This window comes from Eublepharis macularius, chromosome 8, assembly GCF_028583425.1.
Source record: "Eublepharis macularius isolate TG4126 chromosome 8, MPM_Emac_v1.0, whole genome shotgun sequence".
NCBI lineage: Eukaryota > Metazoa > Chordata > Lepidosauria > Squamata > Eublepharidae > Eublepharis > Eublepharis macularius.
The window spans coordinates 16,654,307-16,679,423 of record NC_072797.1 but is presented as its reverse complement, the minus strand read 5'-3'; the positions used below and the strand labels follow the sequence as shown (position 1 = coordinate 16,679,423).

Sequence of the window (25,117 nt, the reverse complement as noted above, 5' to 3'; positions counted from 1 at the left end):
AATCCTGCACGAAGCGGCCGCCAAATAGTTTGGACCCATTTGAGCCCCACGAGAATTACCTATCAGAATGGCTAAATCAAAGTTAAATTGTTAGGACATATATTAGGCAGGTGTGGAACCCCAAGTAACGTCTCTGGGAACACGTATTTAACTTCTGGGGAAATCTGGTGATAACGAGTGACAAGATAGTTCCCCTCTGCTTGCCTTAGAATTAGCTTGTTCTTCCCAAGCCTTCGTGAAGAACTCTCAGAGTCAAGCTACAAGTGATGCCTTACAAAGGTTGGACACTTGTCAGCTTCCCTCAAGTTTTGATGGGAAATGTAGGTGTCCTGGTCTTGCAGCTGTAATGGAGAGCCAAGCTGTAAAACCAGGACGCCTACATTTCCCATCAAAAGTTGAGGTAAGCTGGCAAGTGTCCAACCTGTATAAGGCATCACTTGTGGCTTGGATCTCAGATAAACTCAACTCCCCCCCTCCCACACACACATGAGTTTACTGAGTTTGTAATCTTTGTGGCACCAGACTGGGGCTCCTGCCAGCATCCCCCACCATTTCCCCCAATTTTCACACTTAGCTTTGTGAAGGGGTGATGGGGGGCTGGGGCTGGTGGAGATGGTTTGCAGCAGAGGTCACATCGTCTGTAAGGTCCGGATGCTGCACCGTGGACGCTTGCAAAGAGCCATGATGAATGCAAGGGAGTGGGGGAAATGGCATTTCCATTGAATTTTCCAAACCAGGAGGCATTGGGAACTCCATTTCTCAGACTCCCTTGTATTCTGGGTGAGCAGCCGCAGCTTAAGGACGAGACATTCCCCGTTGCTGCGAGCATTCCACACCTTCCCCTTTTGTGAGGGAAGCGCAGCCCTGCAGTGAGGAGCGCTTACTGGCAGGAGAACCATCAGTGCTGGTTATTAAGCTTATTATGACTCGGGCCTGAACGTCAGTGGAGTTGGTGGGCTTAGTCCATCAGCAGAACACGATCAACTACCAAGAGGCGCCATCTGCCATTCTGCTGTGAAGACATTTTCCTTCTTGCTTCTGAGGGATGCTCTTTCATCTCTGCTTCAGGTTGTTGCATGATCCACAGGAATGAACAAGGTTCTGTTGGGACAGTGAGTTCTCTTTGTAAAATGGGGTGGCACGATGCATCAGTCAGCTTTATGGCAGACGCGGACGTTGGGTGGCGATACATGTGAAACGCTGGTATGCTGCAATGTTCACGAGTAGCTCCGTTCTTCTCTTCCTTCACATCTTTCAGAAGGCTGAGCCTGTGATAGCATTAAGCTGCTTCATTAGCCCCTCCAAACTAGCCATTTGTTCACTCAGATCGTCCTGTTCATATACCTGTGTAGAAAGCAATCGGCTCGTTTATTGTACTTATTCTGTTCAAGTGGACCAGGGTGGGTAACAACAACAGGGTGGGTAACAACTCACGAATCTAAATAAGAGACAAATAACAAAGAATATTCCCCCTACTTTCTAAGTTTTATAGAGGAGACAACAGGACGTTCCTAGTGGTGGCCCCAGCATTAAGGAACTCCCTGCCAAGGACAGGGGGATCTGTCTGAATCTAAACAGCGTTCCATCTGGATCCAAGGCTCAAGACTTTAAAAAATAATGCCAGACTCTCTTAATGAAGTTTTGAACAGTGTTGATTATGGCTGCAAATGTTCATGGAGAAGATTGTGTACTTTTTAACACTGCAATTTGTTGCATTTTCCTAACAAATGTTTTATGAGGGTGCTGGCAAGCCATCCAATGATGCTAAATCCTTAAATGATGCTAGCATTTAAGGATATGAATGGTGTGAGTGTTGACTAGATTCAAGGCTACTCCCTGAAATGTCACCCAGTGTTCAGGTGATATTTACGGTTTTCAGTTCCCACCATAATATTGAAGGCAACCTTTCCTAAGATGGAGTCCCTCTGCATGAACTTCCTTTCCCCAGTTCTCTCTATGGACTTGCTCCTCATCTTCTAAATCTATCACATTTTTATCCCATCCTTCCTATCTGGAATTTAGGATGGCATACATGATACTCAATCTTCCCCCCCAGTCAGAAGAGAGGCACCCAAAAACTTCTTTGAAGCTTCAATTGTAGGGTTGCCAGGTCCCCAGTCCTCCTGGCACCTACCTGCTCTGCTGTCTTTCACACACATGCTCTCGGGTTCATATGATGACATCACTTCTGGGAAGTGACATCATTGCATCGGCTGCTGCTGCCCTGGCTGTCCTCTTGTGCTCCACAGTGGCTGGGCACAAATTGGCCCAGATCGGGCCACTGCAGAGCACGGGAGCACTCCTGCTCTCCGCAGTGGCCTGATTTGGGCCTGAACCAGGCTGATCCAGGCCCAGATTGGGCTGGATCAGGCCTCCGGAAGCACATTGCACTGCCTGGGAGCATGCCCCCAGGAGGCCCATGCCTTCCCCGCCGGTCAGGTAAGCGGGGGCAGGGGAAGGAGGGTGGGAGCAGGGGATCCCCCACCACCAGAGGCAGACTGGCAACCCTATTCAGTTGTGATTAGAGGGTCTGATATTGGTTCTCATTAGTGTCTCTTCTAATTGGTTCTCCTCTAGTGCCTCTTCTCAATGTCCATTCCAGAATTTGAAAAAATGTTTAGGAAATACAAAAAGAGAATTCTCTCATGCTGTCTTTATCCCCCACCCTACCTCACCCCCACTCTGAAGCCCTGGAAAATGGCTAACATTTGTCACCCTCTGGAACTGGTCTGGATTGGCCCCATTCCCTTCCTGCGTTGCCTACCTTCAAATCAGATTTTCAAAATATGATTGTGTCAAACATGTGCATACAGCAAAAAGAATACCAGCTGGGAGGATGGGAGAAGAACATTCTATAAATAATATATAGTGATATATGAGGGTTTGAAATGAAAAAGTCACTTGAAAGGACTGGAGAAGAGGAAAGGGAACCAACAGAGTTAACAATTCAACATCGAGAGGTTGAGTGCAAGAGGGAACCTCACCTTTGACCCCCTGAAGAACTCCATTGGCTCCCCTGCCATTATCTCTTCTAAGTGCTCCCACACCTGCAGCGCTTGAAAAGTGACCCACTTTGGAAATAATTTGTCCAGCCACTCCAAACTAAGATATTTAGAGCCAAAACCATTCAGTCCTCAGCAGCTCTTTACACCCGTCATCTCAACCAAAGCGGTCGTTTTCATTTCCTTGCTCCCTTCCCAATTGCATGAAGCTGGGCTTCCTTATCTTCTCCGCACAGCACAGCCACTGAGGCTTGGAAGGCATTCAGAGGCAAAGGAGGGCCAGCAATAATCCACGGGCTGCCCTGGGATGCTATTGTGCAGTAATGGATTTTGCCCACCGGTGAGCTGCCTTTTGTGCTTCCCACTCATTTCAATTATCATTTGTTTCAGTCCCTGATACTGCTTTGCGGGAGATGGCCTCTAAATCACGGGGTTGGCATTACACTTGTTGAGTGAATGCTCTGATGGACGGCTGGAGCCGGAACGGGCACGAAAACAACACAGAAATTAAAGCTGCGCTGGAAAGATTCCTTCTTGCCGCACGTGAGAGCACAGATGGGGGATATAAACACCCTTCATGGGGAGGATGCTAAAAAGACTTCTGAGTGGCAGCGTGCCATACACAAAACCGAAGGTCTGAAATCTGCTTGCCTTGTGGATAGTTCCAGTCACATGGGGAGCTCCACATCAGAGGACGTAGCCATCAGGAGTGCGGAAGGTAGAAAAGCATTGCACAGTTTAGGCTATCTCTGTGGCAAGCAAATTTCAAACCACGGAACCTGAATCTGATTCTCACTAGAGGAAAACGTCTTCAATCCACCCAAAACGCAAAAGGCATTGAAGGGAAAATACATACAGATCAACTATATAGAGAGTCTACTATATATATGTTGATACCCAAAACAAAATGGGAGGAAAATAAGAGATTCTGATGAGCTTTCTGGGGAGTTCACAGAGATTATTAGTGTATTCTGTTGGATATTCATACATGTAGCCCAAGATCTATATTTAATTTTAAGCACTCACCTAAAGTCAGAGATTTGGATCACAGTACAGAGCACAGTACAGTAAGACCGTCTTTTCTTTGCTGCCTTTGCTACCTTCTAATTCGGTGGTGGAGGGTGCAGTCAAGTCCTAACCAACTTATGGTGATCCCTGCTGGGGTTTTCAGGGCAAAAGACTAACACAGGTGGTTTGCCATTGCCCTGTCTCTGCCTAGCAACCCTGGTCTTCTTTGGAGGTCTCCCATCCAGCTACTAACCAAGGCTGACCCTACTTTGCTTCCAAGATCGAATGAGATCGTGCTTGCATGGGCTATCCAGGTCAGGTACCTTCTACTTTTGAGAGGGCTAAATGTACCAGTAACTTTCCTTGTGGACACTGGTTTGTACCAATTGCTTCAAAATTCAGGTTTTGGGTGGGGAGGGTTCTAAATGCAGTGGATACCAGGACGTACAGCATTGTTGTTTTTAACTGCAGTACAAAGGATGTCATCTATACTGTACAATGTATTCCATGGACATGACAAGCTGTAAAGAAAAGAATTGATGAACATAAGAGTTGCATTAGGAGTGGGAAGATGCAGCCACTACTGGTCAAGCACTTCTCTGCTTTGTGATATATAGAAAAAAAACCCTTAAAAGTATTGATTGGGGAAAGAATTCTATGGCCAGGAACTCCATCAAAGACTAAAGAAAAGAGAGGAGTTTGAGATTTATGCCTTAAAAATGTTGACACCTTCAGGTTTAAATAAGAACTTTAACCAAATGTCAGATGTCAGACATTATATTTGGGAGCATCCAACCACGAGTACCAAGAGTGTGAGTCACCCATTACGCTTCTGATATGTGCAGTTGCCATTTTGTCTAAGGAGGGTAACGCATGAGCTTTTCGTCTTCGGTACATGCAGACCTGTACCCTGAAAAATGTAACAGTCTATTCATGTGTACCGAAGCTTGAATGTATGCACACTTCAATATTCAGACAAAGTGGCAGCTGTGTGTAATAGAAGCATCACAAATAGCTTGCACTTCCGGTTTGCGTGGTTGGATTTCCCATATTGTAACATCTGAAATCCCTGACTTGGGTAGCCCAGGTGAGCTTGATTTCATCAGATCTTAGAAGCTAAGCAGGGTCAGCCTTTGGTTAATAATTGGATGGGAGACCTCCAATGAAGACCAGGGTCGCAGAGGCAGGCAATGGCAAACCACCTCTGTTAGTCTCTTGCCTTGAAAACTCCACTATGGGTCACCATAAATCAGCCATGACTTGAAGGCACTCTCCACCGCCACCTTCTGAAAAGGTCTTGTGCACAGAAGAAATCTGTGTAGAGGCAGGATCTTTTTTTCTGATGCAATAGTTGCTAGTTCTCGCCATTATGCATTTTTGTAAAATCGAAAAGAGTCCAGTAGCACCTTTAAGACTAACCATCTTTGCTGTAGCATAAGCTTTCGAGGCTTATTCCAGGCAGGAATTTAATATAGGATTCTCGAAAGCTTATGCTACAGCAAAGTTGGTTAGTCTTAAAGGTGCTACTGGACTCTTTTAGGTTTTGCTACTGCAGACTAACACGGCTGACTCCTCTGGATCTATGACACATTTTTTTTTCCTTTCTTTTTTTTTTAATGTATTTATTGTAATTATAAGGAGATACAAGAACAATCTACGCCATGTATAAGGAAACAGAGAAACTAATTAACATTTGTTTAGGCAATCTAAATGGATGCAAATACAAAATTATGACTCCGTCGTCATAAAGATCTATGACACATTTTTGTGATTGCGTTTTGTTTTTGGTTTTTTTTGGATCATCTTATGTTCTTACATTTGCTGGATCCTCTGTTTGTTTGTGACCCTCTTCTGAGGCTTCTGGGGCTGTCGGTACTGAGACAGGTAGCAGAGGGGATCTTGCCTTTCCGGCCAGACCAAGGGATGCTGTCTTAACCTGAGCCTTGGGAAGGTTGGATGCTGAAACAGGAAGAGGCAAATTGGTACATCATTAGTGTTTGACTCACAAATGATACGGAAATACATCTTGGTTCAAAGGCATGCTGTCTCGTTTATTTAATTCACTTAATTTACATTGACTTTGTTCAACACTCTAAGTGGGTCACTAACCTGTCTAAAAGAACAGTATATAAGCACAGTTGTTATTATTATAGTGCAATGTTTAGCACAGGCTAAAATAACATGAAATGAAAATAACATATCAAATCCAAAAAGATCATATTCAGTCATGTTAATGCTATAATTCTAAGGATACTTCACTAGGGCACAACCCAGCCAAAAAAATGCAGATTTAAAAGATCCAGTTGAGGACTTGTGTATGTACTCAAGTCTATACTGCTGAAATCTATGGGAACCTAAAGGGCTGATCTTTGGCTGGCTCATATCCATGGTTAGGAGTCAGATGCCCAAAATATTAAATCCTACAAAGCACCAGTGCCCTGACCCATCCCTAAAAGCTAGCTCAAACTGAACAGATTAACCATGGTTTTGAAAGATATTCAGGCTCTACGTCCGGCAAATATACATTCAGGAGACAACTGAAGCCGCAGAAAGGCCATTAAAAAAAAGTAGCGTGTTGATGGAGTAGTTATAAAGTCGAGGTTATCCGCTAGGGGCCACAGTTAGAGATGTGCAAGCTCTCCCCCTCCTTAAGCCTAGTAAACACACAAGGCTGGCAGTAGCTCCCCAGAGTCTCGCGGAGAGATCTTTTACATCACTTCTTACCTGACCTTTTTAACCGGAGATGCTGGGGGTTGAATATGGGCCATTCAGTATGCAAAGCAGGTGCTCTGCCACTGAGCCATGGCTGCTCCCTTAATACGTGCACTGAGGTCCCCAAACCCTCTTCAGTTATTGAAGGATACAGCAATGTACTGCATAAGCTCCTGTGACTGGCAAGCGATGTGATGTCATTGAGTAGACCAGGCACTTATTGGGTCCATGGGGGAAGGAGGGGCAAGGATCTGAGAAAGCATCCCTAGCAATGCTCTTGCCAAACTACAACTCCCACAATACTTTGTGGGAAGCCATGACTGTTAGCAGGGCTTCTTTTCTGGGAAAAGAGGTGGTGGAAGGGCGGGTTGCCCTTGGAGAAAATGGCCACATGGCTGGTGGCCCCGCCCCTTGATCTCCAGGCAGAGGGGAGTTTAGATTGCCCTCCGTGCCACCGAGTGGCACGGAGGGCAATCTAAACTCCCCTCTGCCTGGAGATCAGGGGGCGGGGGCACCAGCCATGTGGCCATTTTCAAGAGGTTCCGGAACTCCATTCCACCGCATTCCAGCTGAAAAAAAGCCCTAACTGTTAGAATACATCAATTTAGATTTTTTTGTATTTAATAACATTAATACCTTCTTTAACAAAAATAAGGGACACAAAGAGAATGTTTTTAAAACTCGTACTGAAGTTCTTTCTCCTTTTCATTCAACCTCAGTTCATATTAACTCAGTTTATATTAAAATTTTAAATGCTACAGCATTCATTGGCGACAACGTAACAATATTCTAAGTGAGAACGTCTGCTTTTGCAAATTAGAGACCTACACTGTATTTTGTCAGTTATAAGTACCTTTCCAGCAGGCAGCGTAAGACAAAAAGAGAGCTAGGCATTCTCTGTATGCCTGGATCCCTTTGATAATAGAAGTTTAACTGAAATGAAAAAGGGAAAGCTAAAAAAGAGAGACTTAAATGAATTCTTCAGCAGATACAATAGCTTTTGCTATCTGCACTGTAATAAATGAGTTCTTTAATAAATGGTTTTGCTGAACTTCTTGGAACCTCTAAGCAGGATTGGAAGATATAGTCATCCTGAGAAGATAGATTTTTTTTAAAAGAGCAGTACAAATCCAAGTACCAAAAAAAGAAAAGAAAAGACAAGAGAAAGGGACTTTAGCCAGAATTGGCTGCAGATAGCTTGGTAGGCTTGACAGTGTAATCCTAAACAGAGTTACGCAGTCTAAGCCCATTGAAATCAATAGGCTTAGACTGGAGTAATTCTGTTTAGGATGGCATTGTGAGTGGCTTTACTGCAATCCAAGAGACACACCTCAGGCCACAACACTAAGATTGTAAGAACTGCAAATATGCAGCTCCTACAACGTTGTGAGTATCACTGGGCCCAGCTTTCTGACTGCACTCTGCTCACAGGTGGACTGGGAAACAAAATAGACCTTGCAAAAGGGCCAGGGTGGGGCTCCTGGTGGTAGTGGAGGCTTCTGACTTGCACTGGTGGCTCGTATCCCCTTTGTAAGTGGTGGTGGCTTCTGGCTCCAGGGAGATAGGGCTGTTGGGGTGGTGGCAACTAGACATGGGCACGAACAGAAAAAAACTTGAACATGGTGTTCATTGTTCGTTGCCATCCACGAACAACGAACAATGAACACTGATGAACATGACCTGATCACGAACATGTTCGTTGTTTGTGGGGGCCAGCAGGCTCTCCTCCAGCCATCAAGATCCCTACCACGCCACTCCCAGAAACCCTACCTGAGCAGGCAGCAGGAAAGGTACCAATAATAAATAATAGCTTGGCCCAGAACCTGGCAGCAGCCCTGGAACTTGAAGGGGTAGATCCCTATCCCACCACACACAAAGAAAATTCAAGCTCCAATGCACTCTCCCTGTCTCTCTCTCAAAATGCCAACAGCAACTGTCTCCCCCTCACTGTCTGCAAAGCCAGAGCTGGGAGCCCCCCTCCCCCCTGCTCTTTGCTTCCTTGTAACAAATTTGGAGCTCCACACTTGAAAGGTAGACCTGCCTATCAAACTAAATTGGGCTTAGATTGGGGTTTCCAGGGCAACAGCAGGAGTTCAGACAGAGTTCAGGCAATCCCTGCCCCTGGTTGCCAAGGGAATTGATTGCAGGTGCCAGACTGTCTGTCTTGAGGAACAGCAAGACAAACAGCAATGAACGAGGCTTGCAATGACCACTTTAGAATGAGGCCTCACAAACAGCTTGTTCACAAACAGCTGATTCGGCTGTTCGTGGCTTTTTTTAGTTTGCTGTTCGTGCCCATCTCTAGTGGCAACTCGCAATTGCCTGACATGATGCGGGGACAGTCATCTTGCAGCAGCTCTTGCTTACCTTGTTCTGGGCCACTCGGGTTGGAGGTGGTCCTGGCAAGGGGGTGGTCCCCCAGATCATAGGTCCACCAAGAACTTCCCTCATGGTCTTGATGACCAGTCAGCCCCTGATGCTGCTTTATGTGCATCCCAAATCCACTGCAACTCTTAAGCACCTTCTTGGTTACTTTTATAGTCAAGCTCAATAGAAAAGCAAAGCTGTTTCAGTGGAGCCTCAGATTCAGCAGATGATCAGCATTTATAAAATGCATGGCCTATATTGTCTGTTCTGCTGTAGCATAGTAAAGTGGTTGGGCTGTGAATCAGCGCTCTGCTGGTTCAAATCCCACTACTGCCCAAGCTCAGGCTTGCATAAGCCACTCCTCTCAGCCCCAGCTCCCAAGCTGTAAGTGATAATGGTCAGGGCCGGCTCCAATGTTGCTGGCACCTGAGGCAGCTTAACGGCTGCCTCTATGCATGCGTGCACAAGTGCACATGTGCACCGGGCTGTGTGATGACATCACCAAATGTGATGTCATCACGCAGGGCTGGTGTGCGCACAGGGGGGCCTTCCAGCCCTCCCGTTCAGTTGCTCTGTGGGCCAACCACAGCCAGCTGCCCTGGCCACCAGCTGCGCCTGGACTGAAGAGCAACTGAACGGGAGGCTGCCCACTCAGCTGTCCCATGCTGCCACCACCAGCATGTGCTCCTGGCCAGTGGTGGTGGTGGCAGCTCTGTGGCGTGCACCCCTGCCCTCGAGTCAGCACCCCTCTGGTACTTTAGCACCCTGAGGCAGCTGCCGGGCCGGCCTCAGTAGGCAGGCCGGCCCTGATAATGATAACACTGACTATATTCACTATATTCACTGACTATATATGCATAGGGTAGTAATCTGTTTAGAAGTGTGGTATATAAGCACAGTTATTCCTATTATTATTATTCTCAGAATTGTGCTGGCAGACCACTCCTTTGCAAAGCGAATTATTTTCTAATAGTACAGAGGGATTGGCTGATGGTTCCTCAATGGCACCAAAGGACAGAAAGTAGTCTCTCGATACTTCAGAATCCTTCTCAAGTTCTTAGAATGTGATTCCTATCAAAAACTGGAGAAGATCCCTCCAGTAAAAAAGGGGGGGGGCAGAGAAACAAGTAAAACCCGTTACTCAAATGGAGAGAAGTAAAAGCTCAGAGCTGCTAGCTGGAACAGGGGGGAGTGTGGTTGGTAAATTGTTCTCACTCCTGGTGTAGACTGTGCTATGTGCTTATAAGAGTCTGTTTCCACCTTGATCTGCACGCACATCTACAAATAAAGCAAATATTACAAAGATATCATGTCTTTAGTGCTCTTATCCATTCCCTTGAAACGGCTTACTCCTTGAAGTTGAACGGGGGGGATACTGGAAAAAGAAAATCTAATTGGGGACTGTCATTATAATGAAAAAGTAGGAGTTAGCCCTGAGAAGCAATCCAGCAATGTGTACAATGTCTGGTTGCCAATGGTTAAATCTGCACAAAAGGTACCCCTGTTCAGTTAGAGCGACTTGTTCTTGGACTTGATTTTCCCTGTACATGCTGCTACCTGAAAAAGAAATGGGGTGTTATGAGGAAGCTGGATGGAGTTTTTAGGGTGCAGAAATGCATCTGCCCACAGCTGTGTGTGTGTTGGGTAAGGTCAGAGCCAAAAAAGTATACCTAACTGGCATAGGTGACACAGACAAATGTGTTTGTCAACTCTGCATCTCTCTTTCATTTCAGACTGTTCTTCAGGTTTACATAGCATTATTAATTAAGCTAATGCAAAATAAATGACAGGGTTGTCTTGGGTTTTTTTTCTCCTACAGCAAACCAGTCATTCAAAACCCATTTAGGTCTGGCACATAAGATGCACAAGAAAAATAAACTTTGTTAATATATGCTTGGCACAGGGAAGAGGTGCACCTGTGAGCCCCGTGGGGGAGGGGGAGAAAAATCATGTTACTCATAAGTAACTCATTAATTGATGTAACTGTGCCTTAAAGAGCTGCTTCTGAGCACAAAGGCAGATGGTTACCATTTGAGTATTGCTAATGAGAAACCAAAATGGCAATTAAGGTTCCCTGCACATGCTCACCCCTTTACATTACAATTAGCAACAGGTAATCATTAAAGCTTGTAGCTAAAAAAAAAAAAGGAGAAATAAGAGCAAAATAAGTAAGCAAATGTTGGGACACTCTTGAAGCATCTCTTCTTGGAGCAAGGGTGGGCAAGAGGTGGCTTGTGGACAACATTTGACCCCATCCCATTTTTGCGGGGGGGGGGGGGGTCCCAAATCTTTCCTCAAAGAAGAGTCACCAGTTCTGACCTGGCAGGTACTCTGCCCACCATACTGTAAAAAAACACTTTGGAGATTTCTGAAAGGATTGTATTGTCGAAGGCTTTCACGGCCGGAGAACGGTGGTTGTTGTGGACTTTCAAGGCTGTATATCTGTGGTCTTGGCATTGTAGTTCCTGACGTTTCACCAGCAGCTGTGACCGGCATCTTCAGAGGTGTAGCACCAAAAGACAGAGATCTCTCAGTGTCTGAAAGGACTGCTTTCTTGGTTTTATAACCTGGGGTCAAGGGTTGCTAGGCCATGACTGGCAACAGGCAGAAGCTTGGGGTCAGGGATATGGCGGGGGGGGGCACAGTGTCATGTGCACCATGATATCACTTCCTGGAAACCCCAGACATGATGCTTGCTAGCTCTAGGAATCACTGAAAACTCTATGGTAAAACTCTATGGTGATTCCTATAGCTATCTGACATCACTTTCAGTTTTTTCTGGAACTGATGTCACGGCACACTCAATGCCAACATTTGTTTTATTATTCTCTCTTCTCAGAGCTGTGTCAGTCAATAAAGGCGGCAGTGCATGGGGATGGATCCTTTTTGGCAAATATACTGGAACTGGTATTATAAATAGAGATAGGCACGATCCGCATTATGATCGGAAAAAACCCACGATAATGGCAATCGCACGATCGTGACCCGGCGGATCGTGATCGTCCATGGCCAACAATCCAGTGATCGAGAGGACTCTGGTTCAGGGCGATCGGGTTCGGATCGGGGATCCAGACACTCAGGCACCAGCAATCTATTCCCCTGGCAATGGAGCCAGGGGAATGTGTGAGCTGTGTTTACCCTCCTGTCGCCCTGGAAACCCGAATGGAAGACCAGCTTGCCTTGATCAGCAGGGCTTCCTTCCAACCACGGAGCAGCAAAGCAGTCACCAGCTGGGAGAAGACACCCAAGGGAGGGAGGGGGAAGGGGGTGTTCTGTAGCCATGGGCACTCCAATCTCATCCCTGCAAACCCTGATAGGCAGCTCTGACGGCCAAACACAGACGGCCAAACACAAACACAGATGCCACGATCCATGATCCACGATCCACGATCCACGGATCAGAAACGGGAGATGATCAGCGTAGATCATTTATTTGGGATCGTTGCCAGCCCCGATCCACGATCAGCTGGATCGTTAATTTTTTTGGATCGTGCCCATCTCTAATTATAAATAATAGTAAGAAAGGTTCAGAGGTGGTTTGTAGGCTAGTAAAGCAGCATGCCAACCAGGAAGTCAAGCAATGAACAACTCAGCCTGCATGTAGCTAACCAATTGCTCAGAGGGATGAGCCAAGTCAGAATCACTATCTTTATGGTGCCAGACAGGGCCCTAGTAGGACATGATCTCTGCTAGATTGGATGCCACAGTACCATCCTCCAGCCACCTGCAATGGTGGAAGTGTAGCCGAGTAGAGGTGAAGCCGGCAGGTGAGACTACAACCTTGACGGAGCAAGAAGTAAGGAACTGGGTCTCTGCTACCAGAGTTCCTAGTTCAAGACTCTTGTCACCTTACATTAGACTGGAGACGAGTTCAGCCATTCAGGATGGAGGAGTTAAATGTTGCTGGTCAGAGATATAAGCCACATTCTAGAGATCTTGAAAGGAACTTTCCCCCTGCAAACAACAGCACCCCCATGTCATATTAGAAACTCCCATGTGGGGTGAACATTAAAGTGAGCTCCTGTTTTTGTTTTTTAAAAATAGTTTCAGGCAAAGTTCTGCTAGCGCAAAGCCAGTGGTGTGGTTGTCTGGACTGCATTTCCAATGCATGATCAATTAATCCAGCAAACAAGCCATTTCCTTTAAAAGTACAGACTAATTAAATAGTTGTTCCAAGGAAATGAACAAAAAACCCAAAGGCTTCACAGGAAGAAAAGTTGAAGCAGCAGGTAAATGAAATCAACAGCGTTTGGGTTCTAATGTTGGCCAAGCCAGCAAAATGTTACAAAGGCCAAGGAAGGAAAGAAGGAAGGAAGGAAAGAAGGGAGGGAGGGAGGAAGGAAGAGACCAACTGGAAATCAAAGAGCTGACAATACTGCTGTACTGCATAACCACAGCAGGAATTTAATATAGGACAGCTTTATTTCCTCCATAGGGTTATTAAGCATTTCATTAGCTCGTTCGTTGGACGATATATAGCTGCCAGGTGCAAATGCAGGCCAGCTTATTATTACTAGAAGGCCTCCTTGAGCATATTAGATGAAACTTGTTCTCAGAGTTCAACAGCACTGCACACCCGGTGCACTCAGAAGAGAGCCCCCATCAGATGCAAACTTTCCCACCTCTTCCATAGTTGCCACGGCACAAAACAGGCATCCTTTGCAATACTGTTTATGCATATGGCATATGTTTCCTGGAGAATATCCATCCGCTAAATAATCACATCATAAAGCAGAGCTGTGTGCCACTTGGCTATATGGTTACAAAGCAAATGATTTATGGAATTCTCCCCAGCCATGTTGCATGAAGAATGTCCCCAAGTTCAGCTGGTGGCATGGCATCTCCAGGTACCTGGGCTGCAGAAGATTATTTTCTGAGACTGTGGAGATCAAGGCACAATAGTGCCTGAGTCAAAAGCCCAACAAACTGCCCCAACAAGAGGATGTATGTTCATGTGGATTAAACAGGTGTGGTGCCAGGGGTGCACGCTCCCTGGACTTGATGTGTGCTCTGATCATGCAGCAAGCTGGCCCCATTGGCCAGTGGGTGGCTGGGACAGCATGCGGAGGCTGCCCGCACTCCCAGTTTGGCGCAGCGGGTGGCTGGGGAGGTTCCGCACGCCGCCCGTATGCCTGCTGTGCCTGGTCTGTGGCTGCTGAGCCCAGCCAGGAGCGTGTGTTGGTGGTGGCGGTGGCAGCGGCAGTGGTGGCAGTGGCAGCAGCAGTAGCAGCAGTGGTGGCATGGGGCTGGCTGGCTGCAGCAGCTGCGGGCCAGGCATGCCAGCTCCGTGGCGCACGCCTCCACCTCCAGCATCCCCTCCGGCGCCCCCTTCGGCACCTCAGCACCCATGGTGCCCGCCTCACCACCTCAATGGTGGCACCGGCCCTGGGATTAAAGGCCTGTGCTATGGTAACAAGAAAAATCTTAAGTATGTAGATATGGTAGTCTAAATTCTAGAGGACAGAAATAAATGTAAAAGCAATTCAAACATAATTTAAAAAGTTTATGTATTAAATAAAGCCTTGATGATATATTGTGAGCCGTTTTTTAAAGCTCACCTTTTTCTTCGTGAGTCAGTAGTGTGTAGAGTTTTGAAAATAAAAGGAATGAAGCCTATTTATTTGATTAGGGTTGACTATAGAAATGAATGGGAAAGAAACCAGTGAAAAATGTTATTTGTGTTATTGTGTCATTTCTGCTTTACACTGGCAATGCAAAACAATGCAGTGAAGGCATTTTACATTGGCTACATTGGCTAGAATGACATGTAGAGTTCAGCAAAATGTTAGATAGGAGAAGGGAGGAGGAAGTGCAGTAGAAATGATAGGCTAAAAATCTCTCCAATGTACAATATCCGAGCAACACCACCACCAACATCTGGGAAGGCTTGCCTGTTGCCTTCTGCGCCCAGACTTGAGCATGGACTTCTCGCTGGGACATGAGCTAACAGATGGGGTGTGTCATGCCTGTGTACAGCCATACCACGGTAGTCTGTCTGTTGTATTGCTTGTGTCACAACATGCTGAAACTATACTGGCTTATGGCTAACTTGATGTGTGCCCTCTGTGATCATTCATAACCATATTGCAGATGTTACTTGCTTAGGACCCAGAACGGGCCTCCCCGGTTATCTTAGAGAAATATGTGAGTCTCAGCTAACTGTGACCTTGGTGTATCTAGATGCCAGCTTTCACTACTATTCCCATGCTGGGAATACTTTATTGTATACCTGATATAGAGTCATAACTAAATAGATTCTCACGGAACTTGGGTAGGCTCGCACGCCAAAACCTTAACTGTCATTTGGAGCGCGGGAAAATCAACTATAACAGAGACTGCTTGATTTGAATGGTCACTTCTGCCAAACCCTGTGATGGGGTACAGACCTGAACTGCATAGATTCTAATAAAGCTACTTCTGCTTGAACCAACGTGTGTTCACTGTGGATGGGCTTGAGGGGACTACTTGCCAGGGACTGAAAGGGTGATGCGTGTGCGTTCTGCTGGACACGTCTCCCCCCAGCCCATAGACTTGTGACCTGAACAGACTAGAATCAAAGGTACATATTATCTGCCAGTGATCACTATTTTTTAAAAAAGCAAAGAAGCACTACATTGCCTTTGGGCTAGCAAATAAGAGGTCTGACATTTCCAAAGTGCAATATATTAATATTTCAGCATGGATTATGCAGTTCGACACTGCAGAGGAGAAATTCCATAGGAGGGTTGACTGTTCCTTTTGAAAATGTTCCTACATTAGGCAACTGGCGGCCCATGAATTCCATCCGACCCATCGAATGAAGCCATTTCCCCCTGCCAATACAGTTTCTAATCAACTTGACAATTACTATGAGGCTCAGGAAGAGAGAGTGGGACAGAAAATTTTGTAGCCGGGGTCCTTTTTTCCCATTCCTTTTTGGTTTTCTCAGTAGATAGCTTTATCATGCACTCTTCTCTCTCTGTTTGCAGACTTTTTTTTTTTTATAAGTGAAATGGAAAAGAAAGATATAGGGAAAGAGTGAGAAAAACTCTTGTGTCTCTTGCTTCTCCCTTTTATAGTGCCAAAAATTCTTCTGGTGGGACAAGGGCCGTTTTATGTTTCCCACTTCTCTGTCTTCAATTAACCTTCCACAGCTTGAAAGGTAAACAGAATAGTGGCAGCCAATGACACATAAGGACGAGAATGTTCTTCCATGTTGTGCACGTAACATAAATAAAGTTGGCAACCTACAGGTGGGACACAGAGTTCTCCCAGAATTAAGTTCCTCTAGAGAAAAAGGGCAGCTGCAGAAGATGGACTCTGTCACATCATATCCCTGCTGAGCAAACTTCCTTCCCCAAACTCTGACTTCCCCAGACTTTGCCCCCAAATCTCCAGGATTTTCCCTGTTCCTTCCCTGATGGTCTCTTCTACATACACCCAGCCATTAAACACAGGAGAGAAGGGAAAACAGGCTACTCTTCCAAATAAGCCTCGTTGGCAAGGAGGCTTGCTCCATTTTTTTCCTGTAAGAGTATTTGCTGCCTGGTTTCTACTCTATACATCAGGGGAGTCGAGTTCCAAACAGGGGGAGGGCCAAACTCCCCACTGAGCAGAGGACTGAGAGCCACATCTGTCATATTTTCCTCAGAAAGCACCGGTTTTAGTGGAGGGCTCAGGAGTAGCATTAGTGCGAATAGCAAGACAACTCCGCAGCATTCATGGACTGTGATAGACACTAATTGCCATCTTGCCTTCCTCCCAGTCCCCGTATTCCCACCAACTGAGCCCTTTCCCCATGGTTCACTGCTTGGGTTCTATCTGTCCTGCCTGCCAGCCATCCTCCTTTTTGTCTAAGGAGCTGAGAGTGGCATGAAATGTTCCATTTGACCCTTCGTTTTATCCACACAGTAGCCCTGTGACTCGTCTTGACCTGGATAGCCCAGGTGAGCCTGAACTTGTCACATCTCAGAACCTAATCAGGGTCTGCCATGGTTAGTAATTGGATAGGAGACCTCCAGGAAAGACCAAAGTTGCAGAGGCAGGCAATGGCAAACCACCTCTGTTAGTCTCTTGCCATGAAAACCCCACCAGTGATCGCCATAACTATAACTTGAGAGCACTCTCCAACACAATCCTGTGACTTAAAGGACACCGAGAGAGTATGACTGGTCCAGTATCATCCAGCGAGGTTTGTGATTGGGTGAGGATTTCAACTCAGGTCTCCTTGCTCCTCATATAATACTCTTGCACCATTCTAACCTACTCTAATGGTCTCACACTCCCAACAGCTGCCCCTCTACACTTCTAACCTAAAACACCCCATATCAAAGTCTTCTGTTCCATTGACCAAATTTCTCTGCTGCTCATTTCACTCTCCTCCCCTCCCCTCCCCTCCCCTCTCCTCATTATTTCAATGCTAATTGAAATGGAAGGAGGGAGAAGATGCTGAGAGGTTGATGCTGGGTCCACATCACTTTGATCCACTAAGGATTTCATTTCCTAGCCCTGAACATGGTTCAATAATTGGTGTGCAGTGTGGTAACAGAGCGGTAGGGTGCTTCGGGGATCCCAAAGGGCCTGCTCAAAAGCATCTGTAGGATGAAGAAGAGATTCAAATGCTACAGAAGCAGCCAGTACCAGCTCTTGTAGACCACACTTCTTCTTTACGGCTTACCTTCTGTGATCATAGTCCTCCCTGCACATCTGACCCTGCTGCTGATTATAAACTATGCAAATCAGACACATTTGCCTAGTTTATTCCAGGTGCACCACTGGCTTTTCTTTGAAATGTAGTCAGTGTTCCTGTCTTTGAATTGTGGATCTGGCTGTTCTTTTGTGAGCCGGGAGCGCTGAAAGGATGGAGTGCCATAGCTAAGTTGGTCAATAATTTCCATGAAGAAATTAAGGAACGTGGTCCACTCAATTTGGAAAATACACAAACCTTAGTCTTAACCTCCCTCCCCATTTACGGAATACAGTCCTAGTTTCTGCTCCCCCGTTGACTATCCTTTGTCTCATTGCTGAGTCAAAATGCAAAGGAATCCTGAGGATATAGAGGAGAAGGGATTGATTACATTTCAGTTAAGTAAAGATGACCACCCTGATATCATATACTGAAAGATTTAGTACCAGGAGGAGTTAGTAAAAAAAAAAAAAAAAGATCCCCTTCATGTTTTAGGATTTGCAAGCTTCAGTGTGCTGTCGAAAGAGGATTAGTTAGTGACGGATAGCAGGTGTTTGAAGGGAAAAGCATGCTGTTTTTCCCAATGGTTGCATAATTCCTGTCTGCTGGGGATTAAGCAACCTGGGAATACAGAACAACTAAATATAAGCTTGACACTTCAAGCCATCTCCATTGCGTGGTGCATAAACTGCAGGGGAAAGTCAGGCCTGAAACACTCACATCAGAGGGCACTGTGAAATGTCAATTTGCTTGGAACTTGTAATTTGTCATTGGAAACCTGTGGTTTGATTTAACAACAAGCAGCCAATCCACAGAAAGTTTCACAAATGACAGCACTAGACAACGTCCTGAGAAAAAGATGTATCATAATATTGAACAATCAGGGCGTCCCTCGGAATGTCTGGATGAACATGACGCCATTGTCTTTATCTGCCTGCTCTGCTTCTCCATGTTTGAAGCCTTCTTCCAGCCTATGAAGCTTTTTTTCAACTGAAGTGACTCTCTTGCTGGAGTAAGGCTCACTCATGTTGGAGGAAGCCTCCTTAGGCTGGACAAACGCTGAGCAGGATGGCCAGAGAGAGGCCGTTAGAAACAAGAGAGCGCGCCAAACAGACACTACAAATCCCTGCAGCATAACCACATCCCATGTTGGTTTCACCCTGTGGGGAGCTCAGGCTCCCTCTGTATAGTGAAGAAAGTGTATATTTGCATGGCAATTTGGGAACAACTCACATGAAAAAATATCAGCTCCCTTGGGCAGGCTCCCTGCTGCCCAAAGCAAGATGGTTTGGACCTGCCCTAAGTCATTCAGCCCTCTTGACTCAGGAAAAATGGTTCTCATTGGCCCGTCAGCAACCTGTGCCAGTTGTAGAGCTGTGGTTGATTGTGCTTAGTGTCCAAAAAGTGTGGGGACTTTTGTTCCTATGTGGTTTATGTCAACTAAAGAGGGTCAGGAAGGAGAGATTAGTGTACCGGCATGGCGATGCAACCTAGCCCCCCCCCTTTTTTGTTGCTGAGATGTTCTTCAGCAGTGGAAGGCAATCAGCTTGTATCTCCACCTGTATCTTCAGTGGAAGGGTGGTTGCATGAACCTGACTGCATGGTCCTAGAGTGTAGACCACCCAATCTAACCCCTTGCTCAATGCAGGAAACCTAACGCTTGATAATTCCTGACAGATGACTGTCAATTGTCTGCTTGAAGACTTCCAACAAGGGATACCCCACAACTTCCTTGCTAACTGGTACCAACTGCTTTGTATGTGTATTTTAGCTTGGCTTGAATTGTTTTAATGATGTGTTTCTGTTTGGTTTTAATGGTTTTTAAGACATATTTTTAATTATGTATATTTTAAATTTGTTCGCTTTGATGGTGGGGCCCTGATGAGGGTAGAAAGGAAGGGTATAACATTTTTAAATCATCTCTATTAGAAAGTATTTCTCAATGTTCAGCTAAAATCTACACTCCTATGCCTGTTAGATCTAGCGTTGCCTGCAGGACCAGCAGTGAACACATCTAGCTCTGATGGGTTTCAATTACCAGAAGGCAGATATGGGTTGACCGGAAGAACATTTGAAAAGTGGTTCTGGAAGAGAGTTTTACAGATACCGTGGACTGCAAAAAAGACAAATTAAGGGGGTTCCAGATCAAATCAAACCTGACTTCTCCTTGGAATCCAAAATGACTAAACTGAGGCCGTCATACTTTGGTCAGATCATTAGAAAACAAGATTCACTGGAAAAGACAATAATGCTAGGAAAGTGGTAGGAAAAGAGGAAGACTTCAGATGAGATGGATTGACTCAGTAAAGGAAGCCACAGCCTTCATTTTGCTAGACCCGAACAAGGTTATTAATTATAGGACATTTTGGAGGTTGTTAATTCACAGGGTCTCCATAAGCTAGAAGCGACTTGATGGCAAATAACACACACAGATTTTGGTTGAACGTCAGAAGAAATGTCAGTAAAATCTCATGAGGGCTTCAAGAGAGAAAGGGCCTACCCAAGAGTAAGGCTCAGGAGGCAGGAAGAGACCATGGCAGAGAATAAGCAGGTAAAACAGAGATGGAGTGGGAGACTGAAGAAGAAAAGGCTTTGTGGCTTTGACAGGGAGCCATAAGCTCCAAAGGAGAAGGAATTGGGTGTAAGTAAGCTGTCGCCCTCTGCCTGCACCCAAAGAGCCATGCCTTGTCCCAACCATTTCATGAAGACGTTGCCAACTTGTGAAATATCCCCCAGCTTTTGAGCCTGCGTGCACTTTGAACTCTCAACACAGCATGAGGGGATTGCAAGTTTGCAAGGCTGAACAACAGAGCCTGTTGTTCAAAATGAAAAAATTATGGCCTTGCAAAAGGCCACATCCAGGTTTCCTTGCTAGGAGGAGTTGCCAACAAAAGAATGGAAAACCAGCAACTTCTCAATAAGCAACATGTTTCTACATCCCTGTCACCAAGCCTTAGGGTCTGTGTATTTCAGTTAGCAACAAGAACATCTAAGCTAAATAGAAAAAAGCACCATTGTAAAGTTGGTATCTGCTTAAAATAACAACAACAACAATATTCGATTTATATACTGCCCTCCAGGACAACTTAATGACCACTCAGATCGGTTTACAAAGTATGTCATTATTCTCCCCACAACAATAATCACCCTGTGAGGTGGGTGAGTCTGAGAGAGCTCCAGAGAGCTGTGACTAGCCCAAGGTCACCCAGCTGGCTTCAGGTGGAGGAGTGGGGAATCAAACCCGGCTCTCCAGATTAGAGTCCCGCGCTCTTAACCACTACACCAAAATGAACACCTTGCTTAAGTAAATATGTTAATACGAGCTGTGAAGTTATGGCAAGTGAGAAGCAGAGCGATTCGCTATTGCCTCCCTCTGTAGAGTCTTCCTTGGAGGTCGCCCATCTAAGTACTATCCCTCCTTCACTTCCAAGATCTGAAGAGATCAAGCTACGCCATGCTGCCTTCCCCCCCACTTAAGAAAATACCTTTTAAAATTACTCTCCCCTCTCCCCCCCCCCGGTTCAAGTACCATATTTCATTTACAATCAGTAGGTAAAGGGGGACTTTTGCAGTGTCACATGGAAATGATAAGTGATCTTGAAATATTGGCTCTGAACCAGACAAATTCCAAGTGGCCACAGACAGAATATTCATATGGGGGGAGGTGGACTGTAGTATCTACTGATCTTTCAGATAAACAGACATTCCCCTATTCTAAACACACACACACACTTTTAAATGAAAGCTGTCAAGTCACAACATTTAAAAGCCAGTTTTTTTCCGAAATAAAAATCCTTGGCTGAGTGACTCAGTGCTCCAGACGGGTGGTGCATGCTCTGGTGCTGCCTCGGCTATGGCCCTGATCAAGTGAGCATGAATTCTGACATTCGTCTTACCTGTCTGAGACAAAAGTGGTGTGTAAGGAACTTTCGGTTCTATTGCACTCATTGGTGGAGGTAGCAAGGGGTTGGCAAAACTGCGGAGTGGATGTGTGGGCCGGACACACGCGGTCGGAATTGTCCTGCTGGGTGCGTCCTCGCTGTTGGAATGTTCAGGCTGGGTCTGGGGTAGCATAGTTGTCTGCTGAGGGGCTGGTGCTTCATTCACGGCTACAAGAGAATTAGAGGCAAGGAAACGTGATCAGTTGCTAAACCCACTTGAGTTGTAAGAACACATGTGCATACATTTTTAAAAAACATTTCACCTTCATTGCCCTTCTTCTATTCCTCACATCTTTATAAGGAACTGAGAAATGCATTGAGAGATACCGAGCTTACCATTTCTGTAATTCCATCTTGAGCTCTGGGGATAATGTGGGATATAAGACAAAATACAGACAATAACCAAAACAACATGGAACATCCAGGAATTAATGCTTCTTAGGAATAAAAAAGTAGCATCTACAGCTGGAGAAATTCTTGGCATTATATTGGGTGGGGACGTGTAGAAGGTAAATGCAGTTTTTGTTACCCTTAAGTAACTTTGTCAGCAGCACTCAGAGCCAAGCTACAAGTGACGAATGACACTTGCCTGGCAGTGAACAGACTCACGCATATTCCTCCCTGTTCACTTGCCCTCCCACTTGCGCTCCACTTGATCACTACGTGGAGGGCAAGTGAACAGGGAGGAATACGCGTGAGTCGTTCACTTGCCAGGCAAAAGTCATTCGTCACTTGTAGCGTGGCTCTCAGTTTTTAACCCAAACTATGGCACGGGAGTAAATGGCAGTCATTCATCTGTATGGGAATATGTAAAGGGGTGGATTCTGGTGCAGTGGGAGGTAGTCCTCTTGCCCCCAATGATCACACAGTCTCAGATGAAAGGTAGATTTCCCTTGCTCTGCTGTGTTCTAGATTGCAGCCAGTATTCATTGTCCCATAAGACTCAACGGGCAGCCTTTGAGAACTGAGGCAGTCCTGATCAGCATCGCTGATTCTTTCCTTTATATTAGGGTTTATTGCTAGAGTGAGATGGTGCCCAGGAACTGGGGCAGGGAGGGCGATGCATGAATTTGCGTTGGGTATGTGTGGACTGTGCTTCTTAATTATTTGCAACGGAAGCTGAGTCTTTGAAATAAATGTTCGTTAAAAACCAGCACAAGCTAAAAACATCAGCCATACACAAGGAGGACAGTGACACAATTTGTTACAGATGGGCTGTGTTGTGTACAGCCATAAGACGTTACAATAAATGGATTTGATGAGGGCTTTTGACAAAGAGGTTGCTTAATTAATTTCTGCTTAAGCTACCACCAATGCCATTTGTCCTCAAGACAGCTGTAAGATTTGGTTTGCCAGAGCTGTCAATGTCTGCTTTATTATCTGGTGTCCCGAGTCAATTCTTCTGTGATTTGAATACGCCATGTCAAACCTGCAGATATAAATTGAGGCTATTTTGTCATCTGGAGCTTTGCTTAGGCAAGAGGGACCACAAAAGTAGCCCTTTGTTCTTTCAGCCTGCAAAAGAGCTCTCAATACTGAAACAGACACATGGACCCAACTGGTACCTCTACCCTAAAATAGGGGTGATTTTTTAATTTTCCACCGGCTGATCAGAAAATGCTTGTTCCAATTTGGTTTCTCCCCTGTGCTAATTGAATTCATAATCCTTTATCTTTCTACTATTTTGTTTCTCTACATCAAATCGTCCCAACTAATTGTTCTTTCTTTTTGCAAGAATAATTCAGCATTTACATATGGAAATCATGCCCACTGACCATATAAACTGCATATAAAAATATATATACTCTGAACACACAATACAATGAAATCTACAAAAGGAAAAGAGAGAAGGGGAGAAACAAAATCATTGGTAAATAGATGAGGTTTTTTTTAAAAAAAAAAAGATGCAAAAAATAATAGCTCATCCCTCTCTCAAAAACAAATCAATGAGACATTTCCTTACAGCAACAGCTGTAAAAAAATGCAAAACCTCTCCACCTGATCTTGTGAATTTGCATGCCGTCATTTTTATTGGTGTGCTACTTTGTGGTGGTGGTGGAGAGTACCCTCAAGTCATAACTTATGGCAACCTCTTGTGGGGTTTTCATGGCTAGAGACTAACAGAGGAGGTTTGCCATTGTCTGCCTCTGCAATCCTGGTCTTCGTTGGAGATCTCCCATCCAATTACTAACCAAGGCCAACCCTACTTAGCCTTTGAGATCAGACTCATCTGAACTATCCAGGTCAAGGCATCCTATTTTGTACTAAACTGCCAAACTATTTGTCTTTGCTCAGTAAAGTTTAGGAGAGACCACAGCTCAGAGACAGAATTTGCACTTTGCAGGTATGAAGCCCCAGATACACTTTCTGATTTCTTCAGTTAAAAGGGTCCTAGTAATCAGGTCTTAGAAACCTGCTGTTAGTCAGAACACAACATAAGCTGGGCCACATCGACAAGCGATCTGGTGCTATATCAAGGTTATTCCTCATATGCCCCTCTCACATAGCAGCAGCCAGTGGGTTCAATGACAGTGGTGGCAGTCAGCAATGAAGATATCCAGATCATTTATATATATATTTTTGTCTCCTGTATGCCTGCAATTGGTCCCTTTGGACTGCTATCCTCAAATGTAGCATGGATGTGGAAACATAAAAATAGATAATCCAACAAGAAGAGGTTATTGTACGCAGTGTAATTCCCGTTTTTCTCCCTCGTCTGGTAATCATAGGTCGATTATTACAGCTTAGGAACATCCAAATGAGTATCGTCTAAAACACTCTGCCAATGTGTGGCAGCCATAACTTCAGCTGGCCACCTGGAGAGAAGCACAAGTTCAGTTCAATTTTCGTGTCCATTTGTTGCTTGGTTACAACTCTGCAAGGGCAAGAACTGTGTTAAATTATTGCTCCCTCACATTTATTCACATCACTGAGTGCTTCATTTGCCCAAAGAGGATAAAGTTAAATGCAGTGGGCCTGTTCCTGAGGTACTGGCGCTGTAGGAGCGTCAGGACTTGATAATGAGCCATCATTTCAGCTGAGGAACCACTATTTATAGCAGGACTATTAAATGCAACAACTTTTATTGCAGATAGGACAGTGATACAAAATATGAGATCATAAAAATGTCACAGTATAGTTATAACATAACAGATCAATATTAGAGCCAGGCAAAACTCCCTCTGTTCCAATTTGTAATTAATCTGGAAAAAAATCCTGATAAGCTATATAGATGTGTTTTTTTTTCTAAACTAATTAAAAAGAAGACCAGGGCCTCAAAGTCCAGAAGCACATCTGAAGACATCATCAGTCTTGCAGCTGGATTTTGAGGCCTCTATGAAATCTGGATTTGAGTCCAGTGGCACCTTAGAGACAAACAAGATTTTCAGAGTGTAAGGTTTCGAGAGTCAAAGTTCCCTTCT

The 25,117-nt window shown here is 45.1% G+C and overlaps 1 protein-coding gene across 1 annotated transcript in view; it reads right to left on the bottom strand.

Moving 5' to 3' along the window:
- Positions 1 to 1,254: 1,254 nt before the first annotated feature.
- The window catches only part of DCC (DCC netrin 1 receptor), an 814,397-nt gene continuing 790,534 nt past the window's right edge, over positions 1,255 to 25,117 (bottom strand). The window contains exons 27-29 of the mRNA XM_054986644.1: positions 21,651 to 21,863; positions 5,827 to 5,969; positions 1,255 to 1,344 (exon numbers count right to left, since the gene is read on the bottom strand). Coding sequence (XP_054842619.1) covers positions 1,255 to 1,344; positions 5,827 to 5,969; positions 21,651 to 21,863 — 446 coding nt within the window. The remainder of the gene's footprint in view (positions 1,345 to 5,826; positions 5,970 to 21,650; positions 21,864 to 25,117) is intronic.